We start from the raw sequence: 19,914 nt of genomic DNA, 5'->3' as shown, positions 1-19,914 counted from the left end.
AGGGATCGAACCCATATCTCTTGCATCTCCTTCATTGGCAGGCAAATTCTTTACCATGGGGTCACCTGGGAAGCCATGCTTATTGAACTTTATTTACCCTTTTTAGTACAGTTTTATAAGTTTTCACAAACACATACAGTTGTTTGTCAAATAATCAAGAAAATCTACCTATTTATGTCTTGCTGGGAGATGGAAGATGCAACAGCAGGACAAAAAAGACCCAAAATATAGTGACTATGGAGAATTTTTATGGGAATCAAGGTCAAAATTTGCATACAACAAGACATGATTGTTTGTGCCCTCTTAAATCAAGCAGATGAATTCACTTTGTCTGTCTATGTAGTCAATGTTGACCTTACCTGGTTCTTGTAGGACTGCATTTATTTGGTCACTGGTCTTCTGCTACACTAGGAGTAGGAGGGAAGACAGGAGTCAGTTATAAAGGATTTGAGGATTAAGAAGTGGGATATGTCTCTATATGCTTCTTTCCATTTTTGCTCCACTAATAAAACATTCTGGGGACCCTAATTATATTCTAGTTATAGCAACAATAGATTCTAGATTTTTCAGGACAGTTTTATTTCAAAGAGTCTGTCCTTTTGTTCCCACGAGTAACGTATACGCAGATGATATGCTTTGATTTTTGTTTGGAAAATATGATCAATGTAATTTATAACACCAGGGAGAAGATTGGTTGATATGAAGCTCCACTTCAGCTTAGCCTTTATCAAGTGTTGGGTATTTTCCAGAATTGGAGAATCATGGTTGGACTGTGCTTAACTCATTCTGAGTCTGGGGTGAAAGTGAAAGTGAAGTAGCTCAGTCGTGTCTGACTCTTAGCGACCCCTGGACTGTAGCCCACCAGGCTCCTCCGTCCATGGGATTCTCCAGGCAAGAATACTGGAGTGGGTTGCCATTTCTTTCTCCAGGGGATCTTCCCAACCCAGGGATCAGAACCCAGGTCTCCCGCATTGCGGGCAGACGCTTTAACCTCTGAGCCACCGGAGTCTGGGGGTAGAGGGAGAGAAAACGACTTCCTATTGAAAACCTACTATGTATATGCTTGGCAGGGTGCTAGGTGTTTTCCCTATTGACAGCTGCTCTGGCTAGAATTCCACCTCAGATCCAACCACCTCTTAAATTAAAAACAAAAATACCCTCCCCAAACAATGTATTTCTCATGGGACCTCCTTCAGTAATACAAGTCACAGCTGCCACACCCTCTATAAGACCCTGGCACCATAATTAGGATAATAGACTCTCAGGGCTTGGAGGGATCTTTGAGGTCATTTAGTTAAAGGGCAGCAGCTGTTCTCTTCACCACCGACAGTTACTGTGCTCAATTATCTCAAACGGAGGTGCAAAAAATGTCTGGGGCCATGGTCTCTGTAGGCTGCAATTCCACAAAAGATAGGTCACCAATAAGCAAATGTGAAGCTTGAACTACGTTCCAGACTGAAAAGGGCAATGGGGGAAAATATGGCTTACCAGGGCCCTCAGACAAGGTAAATAGAAAAAAAAAAAAAAAAATTAAAAAAGAACTGGCGGAGACGTATTTAATGTGTGCCCTTGAATTCAAGTAGAGGCCCAAGAAGGGGATCCTGGTTGACCGGGCAAACCCCAAAGAGTTCTCTCTCTCCTCAGTTTCACCAGCTCTGAAATTCTAGCCATCCTGGATCTTCTTTGCCCTTTTATTAGAAAGCCAGGAAACCTCCTTTTCCACGGAAGAGGGTGAGAGTAGGGCTTTATGGTGCATGAACAATTAAAAAAAAAATGCCTTTTCTCTTATGTCTGAGCAGTGGTACAGACAACCGTCCTGGAGCGGCAGGGGACTATATTTCATGCCCTCTCAAGGTCCCTTCGGTTCAAGGATACTGTCATTCTCCAGCTATACTAGAGGGAGGGCCTGCAAAGTCCAGGCTGCCATGGAAACACGCCGCCGTGTTCCTTTTTCTTACGTGGGGCGGGGCACTCCGACTCATTCGCCAGTTACCCACAGCCTTTCTTGAGTGGCGGGCAGCAGCAGCGAATGAGCGAGCCGATACTGCGTGACGCGACGAGAAAGGGGGAGTTCGCGGCCGGTGGCGGCGGTGGCTACAGCGGCGACCTGGGGATAGAGCTGGAGGGACCTGGGGAGCGTGCGGAGACCTCTAGCACGAGCGCGAGGGATCTCCCGCCGGGATGCCTGGTACCGTGTGGGGAAAAGTGGGGGAGTAGTCGGCTCTGAAGGCTTGGGCTTCGCGTCTGAAGGGGTGGCAAACCGGAGGGGGCGGGGTGGCAAGCATGGCGGCGGTGACGGGGGAAGGGTTGGAGGGCCCCAAGGAGGGGGTGGGGTAGCACTCGCTAGGAAGACCCGGGTGCTCGTGAGGAAGCGTGAACGGCTGTGGGGGTTCAGACGAGCAGAGGTTTTCCAAAGATGCTTTTTTGGGGAGCGGTAGAGGCGCCTGAAGGACGTAGGGAGAGTTGTGGGGGATGGAAAAAAGGGGCGGGGAGAGTAGAGGTTAGGAAGGAGGGGAAAGGGTGTCTACGCGAAGGTGATGGAAGGGGAGAGAAGGGTAGGCAGGCAGATTGTAAGCAGGAGGAAATCGGGCCGTGGCAGGTATGACAGAAAAGTGCTTGTGTACAATGTTATAATAGGAAGAGTCCTACACTCGTCCCCCTTTCCAGGTCTCGTACTTAACTGCCTCATTATTTTAAGCTCAGACTGCGTGAGGAAGGCTAGTAGGTTACAGGAACTGATCTTTTGTTATTCCATTCCAGGGGAGCAGATGGACCCTACTGGAAGTCAGTTGGATTCAGATTTCTCTCAGCAAGACACTCCTTGCCTGATAATTGAAGATTCTCAACCTGAAAGCCAGGTTCTAGAAGATGATTCTGGTTCTCACTTCAGTGTGCTAACTCGACACCTTCCTAATCTTCAGACGCACAAAGAGAACCCTGTGTTGGTGAGTGATAGGTTGCTTGGAAATGATTGAGTAGATTCCCACCCCACCCCACCCCTAATCTAGACCAGTCTGCAAATGTAGGTACTTAGGAGATCACTATCTTTTTGGGTAAAGTTGGTTGGAAAATGAAATCTATATTTTCACAAAAATATATATCTCATTTTGGATTATCTTATTGTGTGTATATTTTTTAGAATGTTGAGTCCAATACTGAACAAACAGCTGAAGAAGAACAAGGAGACAGTAAAAGTGGCTTCAATGAGCATCTGAAAGAAAACAAAGCTGCAGGTGAGATTGCTTTGCAAGGGTGCTCCTATTGGAGTTGGGTAGATTTCAGTATTATGTGATTGTGGTGAAGTATGTAAGGAAGTCTAGCACAATATCTGGTGTGTAGTAGGTACTCAAAAGGTTGGTTTTCTAATACAGCTGATTAGATTGGTATTGTACACATTCCTGAATTTGTGTTAAAGTTTGGTGGTAAATGCCTTTTGTGCTAATATCCAGTTATTTTTTTCAGACTCTATGGATTCTTCTCATTTGGAGACACATGGTTCCATCAGTCAGGTCATTGAACAGTTACCTCAGCCAAATAGGAAAAGCAGGTATATTAGTGTTCGGAGAAATTTATTTAAATGTATTAATGGATCAGTTCTTTTATCTGTGCCTGTTGTCTTGCCCTAAGGATAAAAGGATTTATTTTTGTGGAGCAGGAAATTAGACTTGAGGATTGTTTTAACTAGCATTTTATTGGTATTTAAGCTGGAATCTCTTTTTGTGAAGGTAGCAACTTTTTTATACCCATGTTGTTCAAATTGTGATCTGTCTTGTGCATGTGAAACAAAATAAGAATTCCTCATTCTTAGCTTGGATACGACTTATTTAATAGGAAAAATAATAAAAAAATATTAGGATATATTATCAAAAGTTAGGCATGGTTTCTACCTACCAACCAAAGAATCTTCACCAGTTTTAGACCCAGAATGTTTAATTCATACCCTTAACAGTATTCACTTTTTACTTTGTCTCTTGTAAATGTTTAACATTGCCCATTTGTGAATTTATTCTCTGTTAGACACTGGATCGGATGTTTGATATACTGCCATTTAATTTCATCCTTAAAGCAGCTGTATAATGAACGCATTACATTACTTCTGTTACTTACTGCTTTTGTTCTTAAACCCAAGCACTTTAGTCATTATGTTACTTAGTTGGGGAGGTGGGTAGTGATGAGCAAGAAGTTAAAAACCTTACCCTAGAATATATTGCTAGTAAGTGGCAGACCTGGGTTTTGAGTCCTTGTAATTCAAGTGCCTCTCTTTTTTTACGATTATTCAGCGCTCAAGTTCTTCAAAGATCAAAGAAGAATGCTCGAGTTTTAGAGTGAGTGGTGGAATAGAAAAGGGAGGTTGTTAGGAGAATGTTAGTTTGGGGTGAAAGACCATGATTTTTATCTCAAAAATAAATACTTTTGTGTGTGTGTGTTCTATTTAATACTCTGTGTTTGCACTTAAAATTTTTCTCTCGAATCATTAATTGGATACTTTAGAACAATCCGCAAATTGGTGGAGTTACTTTGGCCTGCAGGTGGGTTCTAGTTGGCCCATACATGGTGGTTAAAATATATTTGAATTAATTAATAGAATTTAAAAATAGGGAAATTTCACATGGAACTTCAATTTCCAGTTTCTGGGATTACTAGTTCAGAAGTAATGCAACTGCTGTATTATTGGCAACAGTTGGCTGGAGCTGTGAGTAGCAGCCAATCTGCTTAGATGGGACATGAGTGCTGTGGGCTGTCATAGTGCCTGTAAGTCACTGTTGTGCCTGGACACTGAGGCCAGTTGTTCTTTTTTTCGTTTTCCTAGGACTTGTGCTTTTGTTCTTAAACCCAACCACTTAAATCATCTGTGTTACCTTTCTTTACTTTTTGTAGGCGTTTAAGTTTTTCTGATACCTCTTTAGGATCCACGTGCCAGACTTACCTATGTTTTTGGGCTCAGGACCCGGGTTTGAACCACTGAGGACAGAATGCGTGCGTACCCATTGTTATAAATGGATAGTACTGTTTTGAGAATTCTCATGCTACTACTTTTCCCTTTTTGCATGAACATGATGCTTTTTCTTTAAAAAAAAAAAAACTTGCATTCAGTAAACGCGCAGGCACTGTGGCGGGTGTTTTAAATCATCTCTGCCATCATGGAGCTTACACTTTAATAGGAGAGATATGTTGAATAATTACATAAATAGTTAATCAGTGAAAATTGTGATCATTGTAAAGAGGGAAAAAATAGGATATATGACCTAATCTGGGGGATAAGGGAAATCTTTTTGAGAAGAAGACTTAAATTATAAATACAGATTTGTTAGGCATAGTTGAAGGGCTGGGGAGAAGTGTGGCATGTGGGAGGAGGAACTTTCCAGACAGAATAGCATGTGAAAAGGCCACGAAACTGCAAAGAATGTGGGGTTGATTCCAAAAGAATGAAAGCTCTAGAAAACACATGTGTACTGATCTTTTTATGTTGTCTTTATTCGTTGTAGCAGACATTTTGAAAAGTTGCTTGTGAGTTTTATACAACATAAAATTCCAAAAGATCTTCCTCTCTTTATCTGTTGTCTTGCTGATGTAAGCCTTTGGTTCTAAACATGAAGCATTGTAAAATATGATGCCAAAGATATTTTTATTTCTTTTAAATGCTTAAAAAATTGAGATGATGAATATTTATTTTTATTATTTGGACACACTGGGTCTTGGTTGCGTCAGGGCTGCGGCACGCAGGATCTTCTATCTTTGTGGTAGTGTGCGGGATCTTTAGTTGTGATGTGCAAACTCTGAGTTGCAGCTTGTGGGATCCAGTTCCCTGACCAAGGATTGGACCTGGGTCTGCTGCATTGGGAGTGTGAAGTCATAGCCGTTGGACCACCAGAGAAGTCCCGGGATGATTAAAGGTTCACATGCTTTTTTAAGAAGTAGCACATAGATTTTTTTGTATACTTTTCCCAGTTTTCCCCAATGGTAACATTTTGCAGAACTGTAGTATAATTTCACAATCAGAATATCAGCATTGCTAAAATTCAATGAAATTATTCAGAGTTCTCTAGTTCTACTTGTACTCAGGTGTGTATAATTTTTATACTGCTCAATTGTCTGTGTAGGTTTATCCACCACTGTGACCAAGATGCTAACAGTTCCAACACCACAGGGAGCTCTAGTGTTGCCCTTTTACAACCACATCCATCCCCTTCACCTGCACTTGAACCCCTGGTAACCGTTAATTAGGACCATCCTCGGGACTTCCCTGGTGGTCCAGTGGTTAAAACTCTGCTTTCAATCCTCGGTCTACAAGTTTGATCCCTGGTCGGGAAACTGAGATCCTACATACTGCAAGGAGCAGCCAAAAAAAATAAAAGACCATCCTCCATTGGTAAAGTTTTGTCACTTAAAATCTTATGTAAATAAGATCATATAGTATATAATCTTCAAAGGTTGGATTTTTTCAAACTGTGTACTAGAGATCTATCTGAGTTGTTGTGTGTATCAGCGGTTTGTTTTATTGCTGAGGAGTGTTCCATGGTATGGATGTACCACAGTTTGTTTAACCATTTACCTGTTGAAGGAAATCTGGGTTGATTCTGGTTTTTGGCTAGCATAAATAAAGCTGCTATGAACGTTTGCCTACAGGTTTTTATAAGTCTTCATATCTCTAGGATAAATGGCCAGGGGGACAGTTGCTAGGTCACATGGTAGTTGCATGTTTAGTTGGTTTTTTTTTTTTCTTCAAGAAAATGCTGATCTGTTTTCTAGAGTGGTTGTATCATTTTACAGTCCCACTGGCAGTGTATGAGACATCCAATTTCTGTCCATTCTCACCAGCATTTGGTGGTGTTACTCTTAGCCATTCTGATAAGTGTTGTCGCTCTTTTATTTTAGCCATTCTGATAGTGTGTGGTGATATCTCATTGTGTGTGTGTGTTTTTTTTTTAAATAACTTTATTTATTTACTTATTTTGGCTGTGCTGGGTCTTTGTGGCTGTGCAGGCTTTTCTCTGATTGCGGTGAGTGGGCTTCTCATTGCAGAGTGGCTTCTCTGGTTGCAGAGCCCGGACTCTAGGCGCGCAGGCTTCAGTAGTTGTGGTTCCAGAGCTCTAGAGCACAGGCTCCGTAGTTGTGGCGCAGGGCCTTCATTGCTCCGAGGCTGTGGGATCTTCCTGGATAAGGGATTGGACCTGTGTGTCCTGCATTGGCAGGTAGATTCTTTACCACTGAGCCACCAGGGAAGCCCTCATTGTGGTTTTAATTTGCATTTCCTTAGTGGCTAATGATGTTGAACATCTTTTCACATGCTTCTTTGCATCTGTACATTCTCTTCAAGGAAGTGTCTGTTCATATCTTTTGCCTATTTTGTAATTGGGTTTTATTTTATTGTGTTTTGAGAATTCTTATATTCTGTTTACTAGTTCTTTGTAGGATATGTGGTTTGCAAATATTTTCTCTTTGGCTTGTCTTTTCATTCTCTTAAGAGGTTTTTTTTTCATGGAGCATGTTTTTAATTTTGGTAAAGTCTATTAAATGCTTTTAACAGAGAAATATAAATGCATAGATTATTTTAAAAATAACTTATAATGAAAATTAAAGAGTCCATTCCCACTGTTGGCTCCCTTTCACAGAGGTAATCCTTTTTACCAAAGAGGTAATCCTTTTTACCAAAGAGATAACCCTTTTTAAGTGTCTGTGTTTTTACTTCTCTGGAGGTTATCTTTTTAGCTTTTAATATTGTTGTAAAACTAAGTAACACTACAATATTGCCATTTCTTGTTTAATCAAATTAAGACATTTGAGTTCTATAATGAAAGATGAGGTTTAACTCACAACAACACTTTTCTAATTTAAAAATAGATATGTTTATTTATTTATGGCTGCGTAGGGCCTTCCTTCTGGCGTGGGCTCTGTAGTTGTGGCATATGGAATCTTAGTTCCTTGATGAGGATTGAACCTGCACCCTATGCATTGGGAGGCAGATTCCTAACCATTGGACCACCAGGGAAATCCCAGCACACTCCTAACTTTTGATAATAATTATGTTAGTTTTTTTATTGGCTAGATTTATATTTCTAAATGGTATATTTAAACATTTGTTTTCTTTTTCTGCCAGTTTTGGATAGTGGACAAAATCTGATTTATTTCAGATCTGCTCTGATTCACCTAATCATTCTATAAATATTCACTGCGTATTTCCTATATGCCAAGCACTTTGGAGTTTTGGAGATACAGAGTGATCAGAAGAGATAAGAAACTTTAGACCTTAATGTAGCTTATATTCTTTTATGGGATATAGCAGTTATCTGATAGATATGTAAAAATCTATAGTGTCTCACACTCTGATAGGGCCGCAGAGAAAAATAAAAGTGGAGAATTGGATGGGAAACATCAATAGAGTTGCAAGTTTAGACAAGGTGACTTAAGGGATGCTTCCCTGATGTGACATTTGACTAAAAATCTAGAGTAAGTGATCTCTGCTGTTATTTGGTTAAATGTAATCTGCATATAGAGAACAGCAAATGCAAAGGCCCTGAGGGAAGAGTGTGCTGGAATATTTGAGAAATGACAAGGAGGTTAGTGTGGCTGCCTTGGCGTGCTGGAGAGGAGTGGGAAAAGAGGTCAGAGAAGTAAAGGGGGAACCAGAATATATAAGGCCTTATGGATCATTGTGAGGCATTTAGCTGTTACTTTTAGTGAGATAGGAAGGTGTTTAATAGTTTTGAGCAGAGGAATGACATGCTTTTACTTAGATTTGAACAGCATCACTCTGGCCACTGGATCAAGAATAGACTAATACCTGGATAAAGCTGGGAAAAATAAAAGTTAAAGAAACTATTCAAGTTAAATTTAAAAATAAAATCTGAAGGGAGAGCAAGGGCAGAGGGAGAAAGACCAACTAGGAGACTCTTGAAATATTTAGGTGAAATGTGACAGTGGCTGGTTCAGTGTAGAAGTAGATGAGAAGTGTGAGCTTCTGGGTTTTTGAAATTAGGATTCAAAGTCAGATTGGATATTAAGTATGAGGGAAATGAAGGAGGTAATGGTGGTTCCACATTTTAGGTTTGGGAACTGGAAGAATGGAGTTGCTGTTGATTGAGTTGGAGAAGATCGAACGGGAAGGTCAATTACAGGCTTGTTGAAGTTGAGCTGCCTTTCAATTGCCAGTTGGAGGCAGTTGATGTGAAAGTCTAGAGCTCAGGAGGAAGGTCTAAGCTGGAGATTAAAAGTTGCAGAGCCATAAGCATATGGATGGTATTTAAGGCCATGAGTATGGATAAGATCACTAAAGGGATGAGTGTAGGTGAAGAAGAGGTTCAAGGACTCATTGTGCCCAGCAGCATTTAGAGGTTAGGGACGTGAAGAAAACCACCACAAGAGGCTGAAGATCCAGGGTGTGTGATTAGTGTTGTCTTTTTTTGCTCTTCTACTTTTTTGTCATACATGCTCTTGACTTTCTTTCCCTGTATTTCCCAGGGTCTTGTATCTGGTCCTCCCAGTTGTATGTAATGTTCTATTATTTTATTTTGTGAAAGTCTTTACTCAGTCCTTCTCTTCTTTGAATCATGGTTCCCAACTTTGCAAATCCATGTTTTCATCTCTTTTATGCTTATTAAACTTACATTTAATGGTATTTATGTGAAATGTTAAATGGATAGAAAGTTAAAAGGAAACAAAAAATGTCATCTATAATTCTGCCACCCAGAGGCTAACGCCTGTAAATATTTTGGCTTATTTTCTCTCTCTTTTTTTTTTGTGCACTTGATTTACATAGTTGAGATGTGGAAGGTAAAAGTTTGTCTGTTTCTTGACCTTTTTGCTTATCAACACGAGCAGTTAATTTTCCCTGACAATTAAAGCTCTTACTAACATTTGCCCCATGATTTTTGTTGTAAAAGTTATGCAATTTTTTCTGTGTGTGTATAAAATATACTGTTTTGGGGGGCTGGATCATTTGAAGCTAAGTTGCAGAAATCATAGTTCCCCTCAAATACTTTAGAATTCAGCCCCTAAGGAAGATACGTTATCCTGTATAATCATAATACTCTTAGCACACCTAATATTGATTCCATAATACCTGATAATATAGTTTGTATTCATATTTTCCCAATTGTCTCAAAGATGTGTTTATTTTATATACATAAATTTTTTGTTTTGTTTGGATTATATATATCTATTTTGTCTAGTATCTCGTCCAGATATACAATTTACACATTGTATTTGGTTGTTTTGAACATATTTAACAGCTGCATAAGTTCCATTTTATGGATTATGAAATTAGTTATTTACCTACTGTTGGGCTTACAGTGGGTTATTAGTCACAGTGAACTTTGAAAGTTTGTATAGGGATCTTTTCATATTTTAAGCTATTTCTTATAATTGAAATTACTAGGTATGAAAATTTTTTAGAGCTCTTGATACATATTTTCTAGTTGTTCTCCAGAAAGGTTCAATTAGTTTATACTGTCATGAAGAGTATGTGATAATGCTAATCTTACCTCAACAGCACTGAATAGTAGGACAATATTTACGGTGTTTTTTTTTTTCTAATTTCATTGGCAACTAATGGTTTCTCTGATTTCTTACACATTTAAAGATACTTGTATTTCTGTTTTTTTTGTGAGTTGTCTCTTTTGTTGTGCATTTATATCTTAGGCTTCTTATAAATTCCTTGTATTTTATGAAGATGATTTTTTTGTTATATTGTTGCAGATATTTTTTCCTAATTGCTTATGTCTTATACTTTTGTTTATCGTTTTTTGACCTGTGATGTTAACCTGAATTTTTTTCTCAAACACTGTGTGGGTCTATGTTATGTGTTCTAAGAATTTTTGCAAAAATGCCTTTGTTAATTGTGTTCTGTTTAATAGCTGTATTTTTGAGCCCCTTCTCTGCACATCTAATGCGCATCTTCTTTTGTCAGTAATTCTCTTGAGTGTGAGATTTTTCTGTCCCTGCTCATGTCTTTTTCAGAGAAAGATAGAAATGTATTATGTTTGTTTCCTCCTTCTGACTCATGTTTGTATTAATTCTGTACAGTGTTTTGAGTTGTTAACCTTTTAGGTGCTTTCTGTGGAAAGAAGCAGTAATGGGGTGAGGTTTTCTCACATTTACTTAAAAAGTGGTATTATGTGTGGGGAGTCACAGAAAAATTGAGTTCTTTGAGCAGGGTATCCCATCCTATGGGGGAATACATGATTTGTCTTTTTGCTGTGTAGTGTTTTGGGAATGTCAGTGGAATCTGCTCCTCCTGTAAGTGAAAAGAAGGAAGAAGAGGTGGAAGAGAAGGAGAAAGAGGAAAAGGAAGAAGATATTCCAGATGATACCACACACTCCCTTAGTGCTGAAGGTAGCTTTATGCCTTTTTCAGGATAATAGAGTGGTCTAGTCCCTTTAACATGAACATTGCAAACGCCTCAATTTCTCCTTATCAGGCTGTAGATGTCTCATCATTAAATTAAGTATAGTCATTATGAAATTTGCTAGTAGTCTAAGATATTCCACCTAATTTGTTGTTCAGGAATTTTTAGCTCATTGTTTGGCCTCCTTTCTGCATATTGACTTCTACTTCTTTTGTATTCATTTGTTTTTCAGGTGTTTGGGAGATGTATGCCTTGTAGGGTGGAATTGCAGTCTGAACTACACTGCTGTGTGTGCGTGCGTGCATGCGTGTGTGGCGCTTATGTATTTCTTTAGAAAGTAGACATAGTCTGCCTTTATTAGGTGTTTGTAAGGTTTTATAGTACACAGTTTTTTGCTTCGTTATGCATTTTTCCCCCCTTTGCTTTCAGTGCTTTTCGTCTTAGTTTTATTTTGAAAAATCTTGCAGAGGTGGGGCAGGGCTTTGATGTGAAGGACTTAGTATGGCCTTCTTTTGCTGAAGGGTTGCACCTTGCATAGCGCATAGTATGGGATGATTCCTGATTTCTTGGGCTTTTCTTCCTAGATCCTGCCTCATCACAGTTGGGCTTTGGGGTTCTGGAACTCTCCCAGAGCCAGGACATTGAAGAACAAACTGTGCCATATGAAATAGACAGAGAGCCTCTACAGTCAGTAACCACCAATTCTGGATATACTCGGCTGTCTGATGTGGATGCTAATATTGGTATGTAATGTGTGTTCTGGTATTTAGAATTACTTATAAGTATTTTCATCCCATGCTAGTTGTGTTTTCCTTGGTGTAGTTTATGGCTATCTAAGTTAAGGTAATCTAAGTATAGTAAAGTTGCAGAGTTGTCTGGCAAATACATGTCAGTTGATAGCTTGCATATTAAGGTTTTTTGGTAAGTGGGTAAAGGCTGTTTTCCTTTTTGGAATGATACACCTGTGTATATTTTCAGTTTGAATTTCTTTCTTTAAAATCTTTGCCCTTTGAAAAGCATTTGGGACTACTTCTAGTATTTTGAAAAATTAAATATCTCCTTCCTATCTTCTTTTAAAACTTGAAGCAATTAAGCATGAAGAACAGTCTAATGAAGATATCCCCATGGCAGAACAGCCTAGCAAGGATGTCCCTGTGGTTGAAGAGCAAAATTCACCACCTGCAAGGTAAATCAACTTGTTCCTAGAAAGTGTTTTTGGGTGTTTGCTATCGGGTTGTACTTATTTCACTTGGCCAGGTGGAAACATTTTTAGAAATTCTTGATTTTCTTTTTTCCCCCCCTTTCCCTGGGCATATTGTAGAAATGGTTCAGTAGAAACATTTATTGTTTATGAATTTTTATTATGTCCTTATCTTTAGGCATATTAAAAATCCAGTTTATTGCTGTTGTAATTGTGAGGATGACCCCTGACTTCTTGGTTGCTACTCCTCACTGTTCTTTGTCTGCGGAGGCACCATTCTCTGTGGGATGTCTTTCTAGCTTCTTTGGTGTAGGAGTCACAGGAATATTGTATTTGGAAGTGCACTGCTTTTATACCTGAGCAGTACCCAGATTGCTCTGTGTCCTCAGGTATCCTGCATCTGGTAGTTTATGGTGTAGATAAATAGGGAAGTATTCTTTCCGCATGTCCTTTAGTCTCTTAACTTGGTAGGAGTGACCAGTTGGTCTCTGTTCTGCCTGTGGTGATGCTGTATCCCAAACAGCATCATCTTTGGTCAGTAGTTCAAGTTTAGATATGGCAGAGGACGAGGGGGGTGTTTCTGTTTTGGAGGAGGGAATGAATAAAGATTTAGTATTCTGTTGTTTCTTCCTTCAGTTAGAAACAGTGGGAAATACAATATTGAACAAAGTTGAATATGAAGAGAGGTCAGCTTTCTAATGCAAAACACCCAGCTAAACTGCAGCTGACTTTTTCCACTCTTCTTTAGGAAATTGTTCTTTAGCTGATTTTGCTATCCTGTTTACTCTGGGGAATGGCAGAGTAGGTAAACCTTATAAGTCTCTGGAAAGGAGCCAGCAGTGAGTGTCTTACATGTGTAAGTAGTATTTGTAGTGAGAGTTTTGATTTGGGCCTTAGGTTGAGTAGATCAAATCAAAAAGGTCAGCAGTAACTTCCTTGATGGTCCAGTGGCTAAGACTCCATGCTCCGAGTGCAAGGGGCCTGGGTTCGATCACTGGTCAGGGAACTAGATCCTACATGCTGCAGCTAAAGATCCTTCATGACACAACAAAGACCTGGCACAACTTAACAAATTATTTAAAAAAGAAAAAAAGGTGAGCAGAAGATAATGTGTGTGGCTGATGCAGAGGATAATTTACATCCAAGCCCTTTCTGTGGAAGGTCGTTGTTCCTTCTGGCATTGTTGTGGCCTCGATCACACACCTTCATGCACATCTAGATAACAACATGTGTAGCAAAAATCCATAAACCACTGTTCAGAAATCTTGGACAGCATGCAGCACTGCAGTGAGCAGCATGGAGAAAGAGATTTTGCTGTGTGAGAGACTGAGACACACTTTGAAAGAGGCTGAGAGCTTTATCTCATTATCAAGAGTAGCTTATTTCACTTTTAACAAATAGTTTTTGAAGGTTTTGAAATTAATAAAGGAAAACACAGAACAGGAAAAGCTTCTTATTTCAAAGATGAAAGCCTATGAACATAGTAATTCTTTCTTGTGATATGAAATTTCCTAGGTCAGAGGACATGCCTTCTAGTCCCAAAGTGTCTGCTGCTATGGAAGCAAAAGAACAGACGTCTGCTCAAGAACTTCCAGAAGGGGGGATGCAGGTTCAGAAGTCCCCGGAGCCTGAGGTTTTGTCAACTCAGGAAGACTTGTTTGATCAGAGCAATAAAACAGGTAAAAAGAATAATTAGTTGCCGTAGCTCTTCTTTTCTGAATGTCTGAACTTTTGTTTCTGTTCTGAGGCTACTGTTTTAAGTTAGAAGGCACTTTGTAGGTATGCAGACTTGTTTGTGATACAGAAGGAAAGTATATTTCTAGCTGATTAATGAGAAGGGCTTTTTGTAAATGATTGCTATTTAACATTTTAGCATGACTTTCTCTTTTGGAAATGGAGATATTGAATAATAATAACTAATTAATGTAGCAGATTTAATGTTATGGACTGAGTAGCTATTTCTGTTATCATAAATCTTCAAATGTTAAATAATATGATAATTAAGTGAAGGTTTTTATATTCACCTGGGTAACAGTCTACTTATTCATCTGTTTATTAGTTCATATATGACAAATAGGAAGTTATGATCTAGCAGAAAGAACATAATACTTTCAGAAGACTAGAATGATATTTGTTTCAGATTTTGTTAACCCCCACCAGTGCCCTGTTGTGCAAGCTCATAGGGCCAAAAAGCTTTAGTCATAATCAGCAAATTATGATGTATTGGTAGTAAGTAGGGAAGAAGAGAAGGTTATATTCCTTTACTATGTTGTGAATGTGTGTAGGACATACAGAGGGTCACCATGAAGCCTTTTCTGGTCTCTCACTAAAGTTACAAGGTTGTGTTTAAGAAATTTCTTTCTTTTTGCAATTAAAAAAATATCAGATACTCAGTTCATTGCTACGGAGAAGGGACCCACAGGAGACTCTTCATAGTATAAATCACTAATAGCTGCTCATATATCCTTTTACTTATGCATTAGTATTTTTTCTCTTCTTTGAGGAGCCCAGGTTCTAATCATGAAAATTGCTGCTTTCATATTATCAGGTGTCATGCATATTGTTTTGATTTCTCTCATCTGCATCATGGCATGAACTTTACTTCACCTTAGGTAGAACTTGAAATAAAAGACTCGCTTACTGCAATAGAAACATCACAAGAAAGAGCAGCCAAGGAGAGGTTTAAGGATTCTGGCTTTTCTTCTCCAAGCTTCAATCATTATGGAAAGGACTAAGGAGTTCTTTTTGTCAATTCTTTTTTAAAGAAATTCATAATTTATTAGGGAGGGGAGTGTTTAATGGTTACTCAAGATTTGTGTTAGAATGGCATTCTGTTTTGTTAGTTGCTCAGTTGTGTCTGACTCTGTGACCCCACGGACTGTAGCCCACCAGACTCCTCTGTCCATGGAATTCTCCAGGCAAGAATACGGGAATTGGTAGCCATTCCCATCTCCAGGGGAATCTTCCCCACTCAGGGATTGAACGCTGGTCTGCATTGCAGGCAGATTGTTTGCATTCGTTAATTGGACTGCAATTAGAAAATAGTTGTTGCCTTCGTGGCAGCCACCCATCCACATGGGTGGATATAAGAATATTACTCTTTTTGTAGTACTGAGTTTTTTTGTGTTTTGACAGTTCAGTAATGTCAATATGAGAAGTAAATGCAACTGGAATTTTTTTTTTTCTCAGTGGCTTCTGATGGTTGCTCTACTCCTTTAAGGGAGGAAGGTGGGTGTTCTCTGGCCGCCACACCTGCTACCACTTTGCACCTCCTGCAGCTCTCTGGTCAGAGATCCCTTGTTCAGGAGAGTCTTTCCACGTGAGTAAGCCGAAAATAGCCCTTTCAGGAAAACATGTGCCTTATGGTCTTAAGGCTAAGGTTGATAGAACTAAAATTGGTAATTCAGAAGTCTTTTGAAGCAAAGAAGTAACCTCTAGGCTTAAGAATTTGGGGGAATAAGAACTTAGTGGAATTATTGAAGGCAGGTGGATCTGCTTTCCCATTTGGAGCCCAAAGGTTTCACCAGCGAAGAAATTGCCCAGTTATTTAGAGACTCTTACATGTCTAAAATAAGCTGCTTGCTGCTCCATTTGACTAACAGTTCTTCCCATTTAATGGCATAGGGGTGCAGAAGGGGTTATGCTAGAGTTGATAATAATTGGATTTCTTTATCTGTGTGCAGGAGTGAATATGTCTCACATCTGCAGTTGAATGGTTTTTTTTTTTTAAGCACTTTCTCATCGTGCTTTTCAGTCATAATGTCCTTGTATCCTATCAGTTACTTTCTTTTGTAATTATATTGCTTTTCCCATAATCTTTTTTTTAATTCTCATTTTGGATATGTCTGGTATGAGAAATAGTTATTGAAGTATTACTCATGGCTCTTCTACCAATCTCAGCTGTTTGAGAGAAATACTATTAAGTATTATCTGAATGACTTAGATATTTTTGTTATTGAGAAGTAGAAAACGAATGGAAAACTGTGGCTGTGGTGAAATAACCTGTGATTCTCTCTTTACATAAAGGAATTCCTCAGATCTTGTTGCTCCTTCCCCTGATGCTTTCCGATCCACCCCCTTTATCGTTCCTAGCAGTCCCACAGAGCAAGAAGGGAGAAAAGGTGAGCTCTCTTCATCTGTCTGTTGATCTCAGATTAGAAGTGGAGTACCTCTTCTGCCATGCAGAGTGTATTGTTTCTTTCTACGTTAGAATACTGAGAGCTGAACTATTTACTAGGACTCAAGTCTAACCTTCAGTGTTGTGGTCTAGTGTGAAGTGCTCTCCTCAGTTCTTTGCTCTTCTCGCACTGATTTTTCTGAGTTCTGTATTGACAATTTTTGAAACGACCCTTATGGGAAAATTGTTAAAGTTGAACTCAAATGAATTAATATAATGAAGAATTTTATTACTATTGGCCTAATGGTTTCCAACAACATGGTAACATGTTCCTAGTCAGAGGGAACCAAACATTGGTTCTTTTGTTCTTTACAGGCTGTTTTGCTATTATCGAAGCAGTTTTAGCCAGAGTGGTTAGGGGCAGGTGGTAGAAATTTTGACTTCATTCCCTTCCTCCTTTGAGGACCTAGTAATTTTATATTACTTTATTCACAGGAGAGATTTCTTTTTTACCTATGTTATTATCTAAACCTCTTTTGCCCTGTTCTAGTCACTCAAGATATTTCAAATTCCTCCTCCTATACAAAGCCTTTTCCAGTGAATTCCATGATTTTTTTCCTTTTCCTTCTTTCACATAGCAATAATGGTACAATAGCCAATATTTATTGAATGCTTAGTTTATGTCAGGCACTGTTCTTTGTGTTTCTCTTCAGTTCTAGGTGCTTCTCTTTGTGTGTATGTTTTTTTTTTTTAATTCCTCACAACAGTTCTGAGAAGTAGGTGTTACTTTTATCCCCATTTTACAGATAAGAAAATGGAGGCACAGAGATTTCACAGCTAAGTCATAGAGTCAGGATTTGAACTTGGGCACCTACCACCAAAGCCTGTGTTAATGGGTTTTAATTTACCTGTGACAAAATTTAATCTTAGACTTTTCTTCTGTCACAGAGTTTGTGTCTGGTTATTTTCTCTTGAAATCAATGTAGGTGTATCCAAGTGGACTAATATCATTCTAAGCATAACAGAATTAGATACTTTCAGTGAAAAACAAAAGTGAATCCATTCTGTTGATGCAAAAAATACTGTTAATTCAAATTAAATTTGGTTTATCCTTGATCTTATTTTTTTCTATCTGTAGTGTGAACACTGAAGATATGTAAAAAATATATTAAAAATGCTTTCTCACTGACTGTAAACATAGTACTTGAGTAGAAAGTTTGGAAAGCATATGGGAAAGTAATGAGAAGAAAACAAAAATCACCTGTGATACCACAACCCACATGTAATTAGTATTTGGATATTCTTATTTCCTTTCAGAGTTTTTCTATGCATGAATATAAAGAAGTATGTTTACAGATTTGGGATCATGTTATGTATATGATTCTGTGTTCTTTTTTTTTTTTTCATGTAACATATTGTATTCTCCCTTGTCAATTATATTTTAGATTTAATGTATTTGCTCAATATGTGCATAACTGTGGGACTGTGTATGCTTTTTGTATTTTTTTTTAATGTCTAAGAATATTAACCTAAAGCCTTTTTTTATGTAGCGCTTAGAACAGTCCTTAATAAGTGCTTTGTCATGGTGATGAAGATCAAAAGATATAATGAAATTACTTAACACAGCTGTGGCAGTGTAATAACGGGCTGCAGCACCAGTTCCCGAACCTGTCTCGATTGGAGTGTGCATGTGACATCAAGCAAAGCAGCAGGCATAGATAGGCATTGAGGTGGGGGGAGCTGGGAGCCTGATTATAGGGAAACACTAAATGGTGTAGGTAGTATGTGAGAGTGGTCTAAAGGGAAGCCTGTTTGGGGCTTCAAGTTGTAAGATAGGGGAAAAAGGGTTGATGAATCAAATACCTAGCCAGCTAGGCTGACTCAGGAAGGTCCTGTTAGCCTATAGGTGGATAGAGTACTATGGGAAAGCAGTATTTTGTGTTTTGTTTGTATGTTTCCCTCCTGAGCAGTTTGTCCCAGGATTAGTGTCCTGTATTTAGTTCTTTAATAAATCGTTACTGACTGACATTGATAGATTTTTTTCCCCCTCCTCTATTTGTCCTAGCATCCACCTCTGCACCTAACAGTTGTTAATACAAATAAAATGAGTTCATACCTCTCTAGATGTGTACTTAGAGTGGTGAGCAAGTTCACTGCCTTTCAAGGCCCGTGGTTAAATTAGATGCCATTAATCTGGGTGTTCCTGAGCAAAGTATGAAAACTGAGCTATAATCAGGAAAGGGGCTCAGAGGAACCAAGTTAATTTGCTATCTGATAGACGGATGGGTGTCCCTAGATGAACCCTGTTTTAATTTAAGGCTATTTAAGGAGTGTGGACTTCCCTCCCCTGGGGGAATAAAGTATTGCTAGATTTCTAGGACTCAATCTTCTATTAACCTATCAGTTTTTCTAAAAATCAAGTCACTGTTTTGTTTTTTTTTTTTAGGAATGAAAATATCTGAATATAATTACTGGGTATTGGAACATGAATAGTACTGATGAATGCTTCTTTCTCAATTTGTTTTCACTATTTTAAACCAGATGAGCCAATGGATATGTCAGTGTTATCTGAAGGAGGAGAGTCTTCTCAGAAGAAACTCCAAGGTGATGAGCCAGCAGAGATGGAAAACCCCCCTGTCCCCTCTGAGCCCACTATATCACCACAAGCCTCAACACCAGTATCTCAGAGCACACCAGTCTTCACTCCGGGTTCACTTCCTATTCCGTCCCAGCCTGAGTTTTCTCATGTGAGTGTTGTAGAATAAGTTTTTTCCTCCTGACGTCTTTTTTTAAGCAACTGTATTGAGGTATAATTTACAGTCCATAAAACCCACCCATTTTGTGTGTGGTTTAGTGATATTTTAGTAAATTTATAGACTTGTGGGAGGTGGTGAAGGACAGGGAAGCCTGGCATGCTGCAGTCCATGGGGTTGCAGAGTCAGACGCGGCTGAGCGACTGAACAGCAGCAGTAGCAATAGACTTGTGCACCTGTCATGATAATCTAGTTTTAGAACATTTCCAGAGTCACCTGATATCTGATGTACGTTTTATGTTTAAGTTTTCTAGTATGTCTTTAAACTTCTTGAAATGTTACTTTGAAATTAAAAGGCAGCATTAATCATTATTCTAGCTTAATGCCACAAACTTCTCACTAAATCAACCCTAGGCTTTCTACCAACTGTTATTAATGAAAATTTCTTTTCAAGATGTTCAAGGGCCTCAAACTTGTTTTTGAAGAAACCACTTTTGG

The 19,914-nt window shown here is 38.8% G+C and overlaps 1 protein-coding gene across 5 annotated transcripts in view; it reads left to right on the top strand.

The window, feature by feature from the left end:
* The first annotated feature begins 2,065 nt into the window (after window positions 1-2,065).
* Window positions 2,066-19,914, top strand: part of TP53BP1 (tumor protein p53 binding protein 1) — a 68,247-nt gene continuing 50,398 nt past the window's right edge. For 4 of the 5 annotated variants that reach the window (XM_043921894.1, XM_043921893.1, XM_043921895.1 and 1 more), the window contains exons 1-11: window positions 2,066-2,188; window positions 2,761-2,945; window positions 3,140-3,233; window positions 3,463-3,547; window positions 11,202-11,332; window positions 11,930-12,088; window positions 12,432-12,531; window positions 14,062-14,225; window positions 15,736-15,865; window positions 16,573-16,667; window positions 19,205-19,410. In XM_043921894.1, coding sequence (XP_043777829.1) covers window positions 2,182-2,188; window positions 2,761-2,945; window positions 3,140-3,233; window positions 3,463-3,547; window positions 11,202-11,332; window positions 11,930-12,088; window positions 12,432-12,531; window positions 14,062-14,225; window positions 15,736-15,865; window positions 16,573-16,667; window positions 19,205-19,410 — 1,356 coding nt within the window. In that variant the 5' untranslated portion in view covers window positions 2,066-2,181. The remainder of the gene's footprint in view (window positions 2,189-2,760; window positions 2,946-3,139; window positions 3,234-3,462; window positions 3,548-11,201; window positions 11,333-11,929; window positions 12,089-12,431; window positions 12,532-14,061; window positions 14,226-15,735; window positions 15,866-16,572; window positions 16,668-19,204; window positions 19,411-19,914) is intronic. The other variant, XM_043921896.1, reaches the window with a different exon arrangement.

Source organism: Cervus elaphus, chromosome 13, assembly GCF_910594005.1.
Source record: "Cervus elaphus chromosome 13, mCerEla1.1, whole genome shotgun sequence".
Classification (NCBI taxonomy): domain Eukaryota; kingdom Metazoa; phylum Chordata; class Mammalia; order Artiodactyla; family Cervidae; genus Cervus; species Cervus elaphus.
Note: the sequence above shows the minus strand (reverse complement) of the source record. Positions and strands in the feature narration are given on the sequence as shown.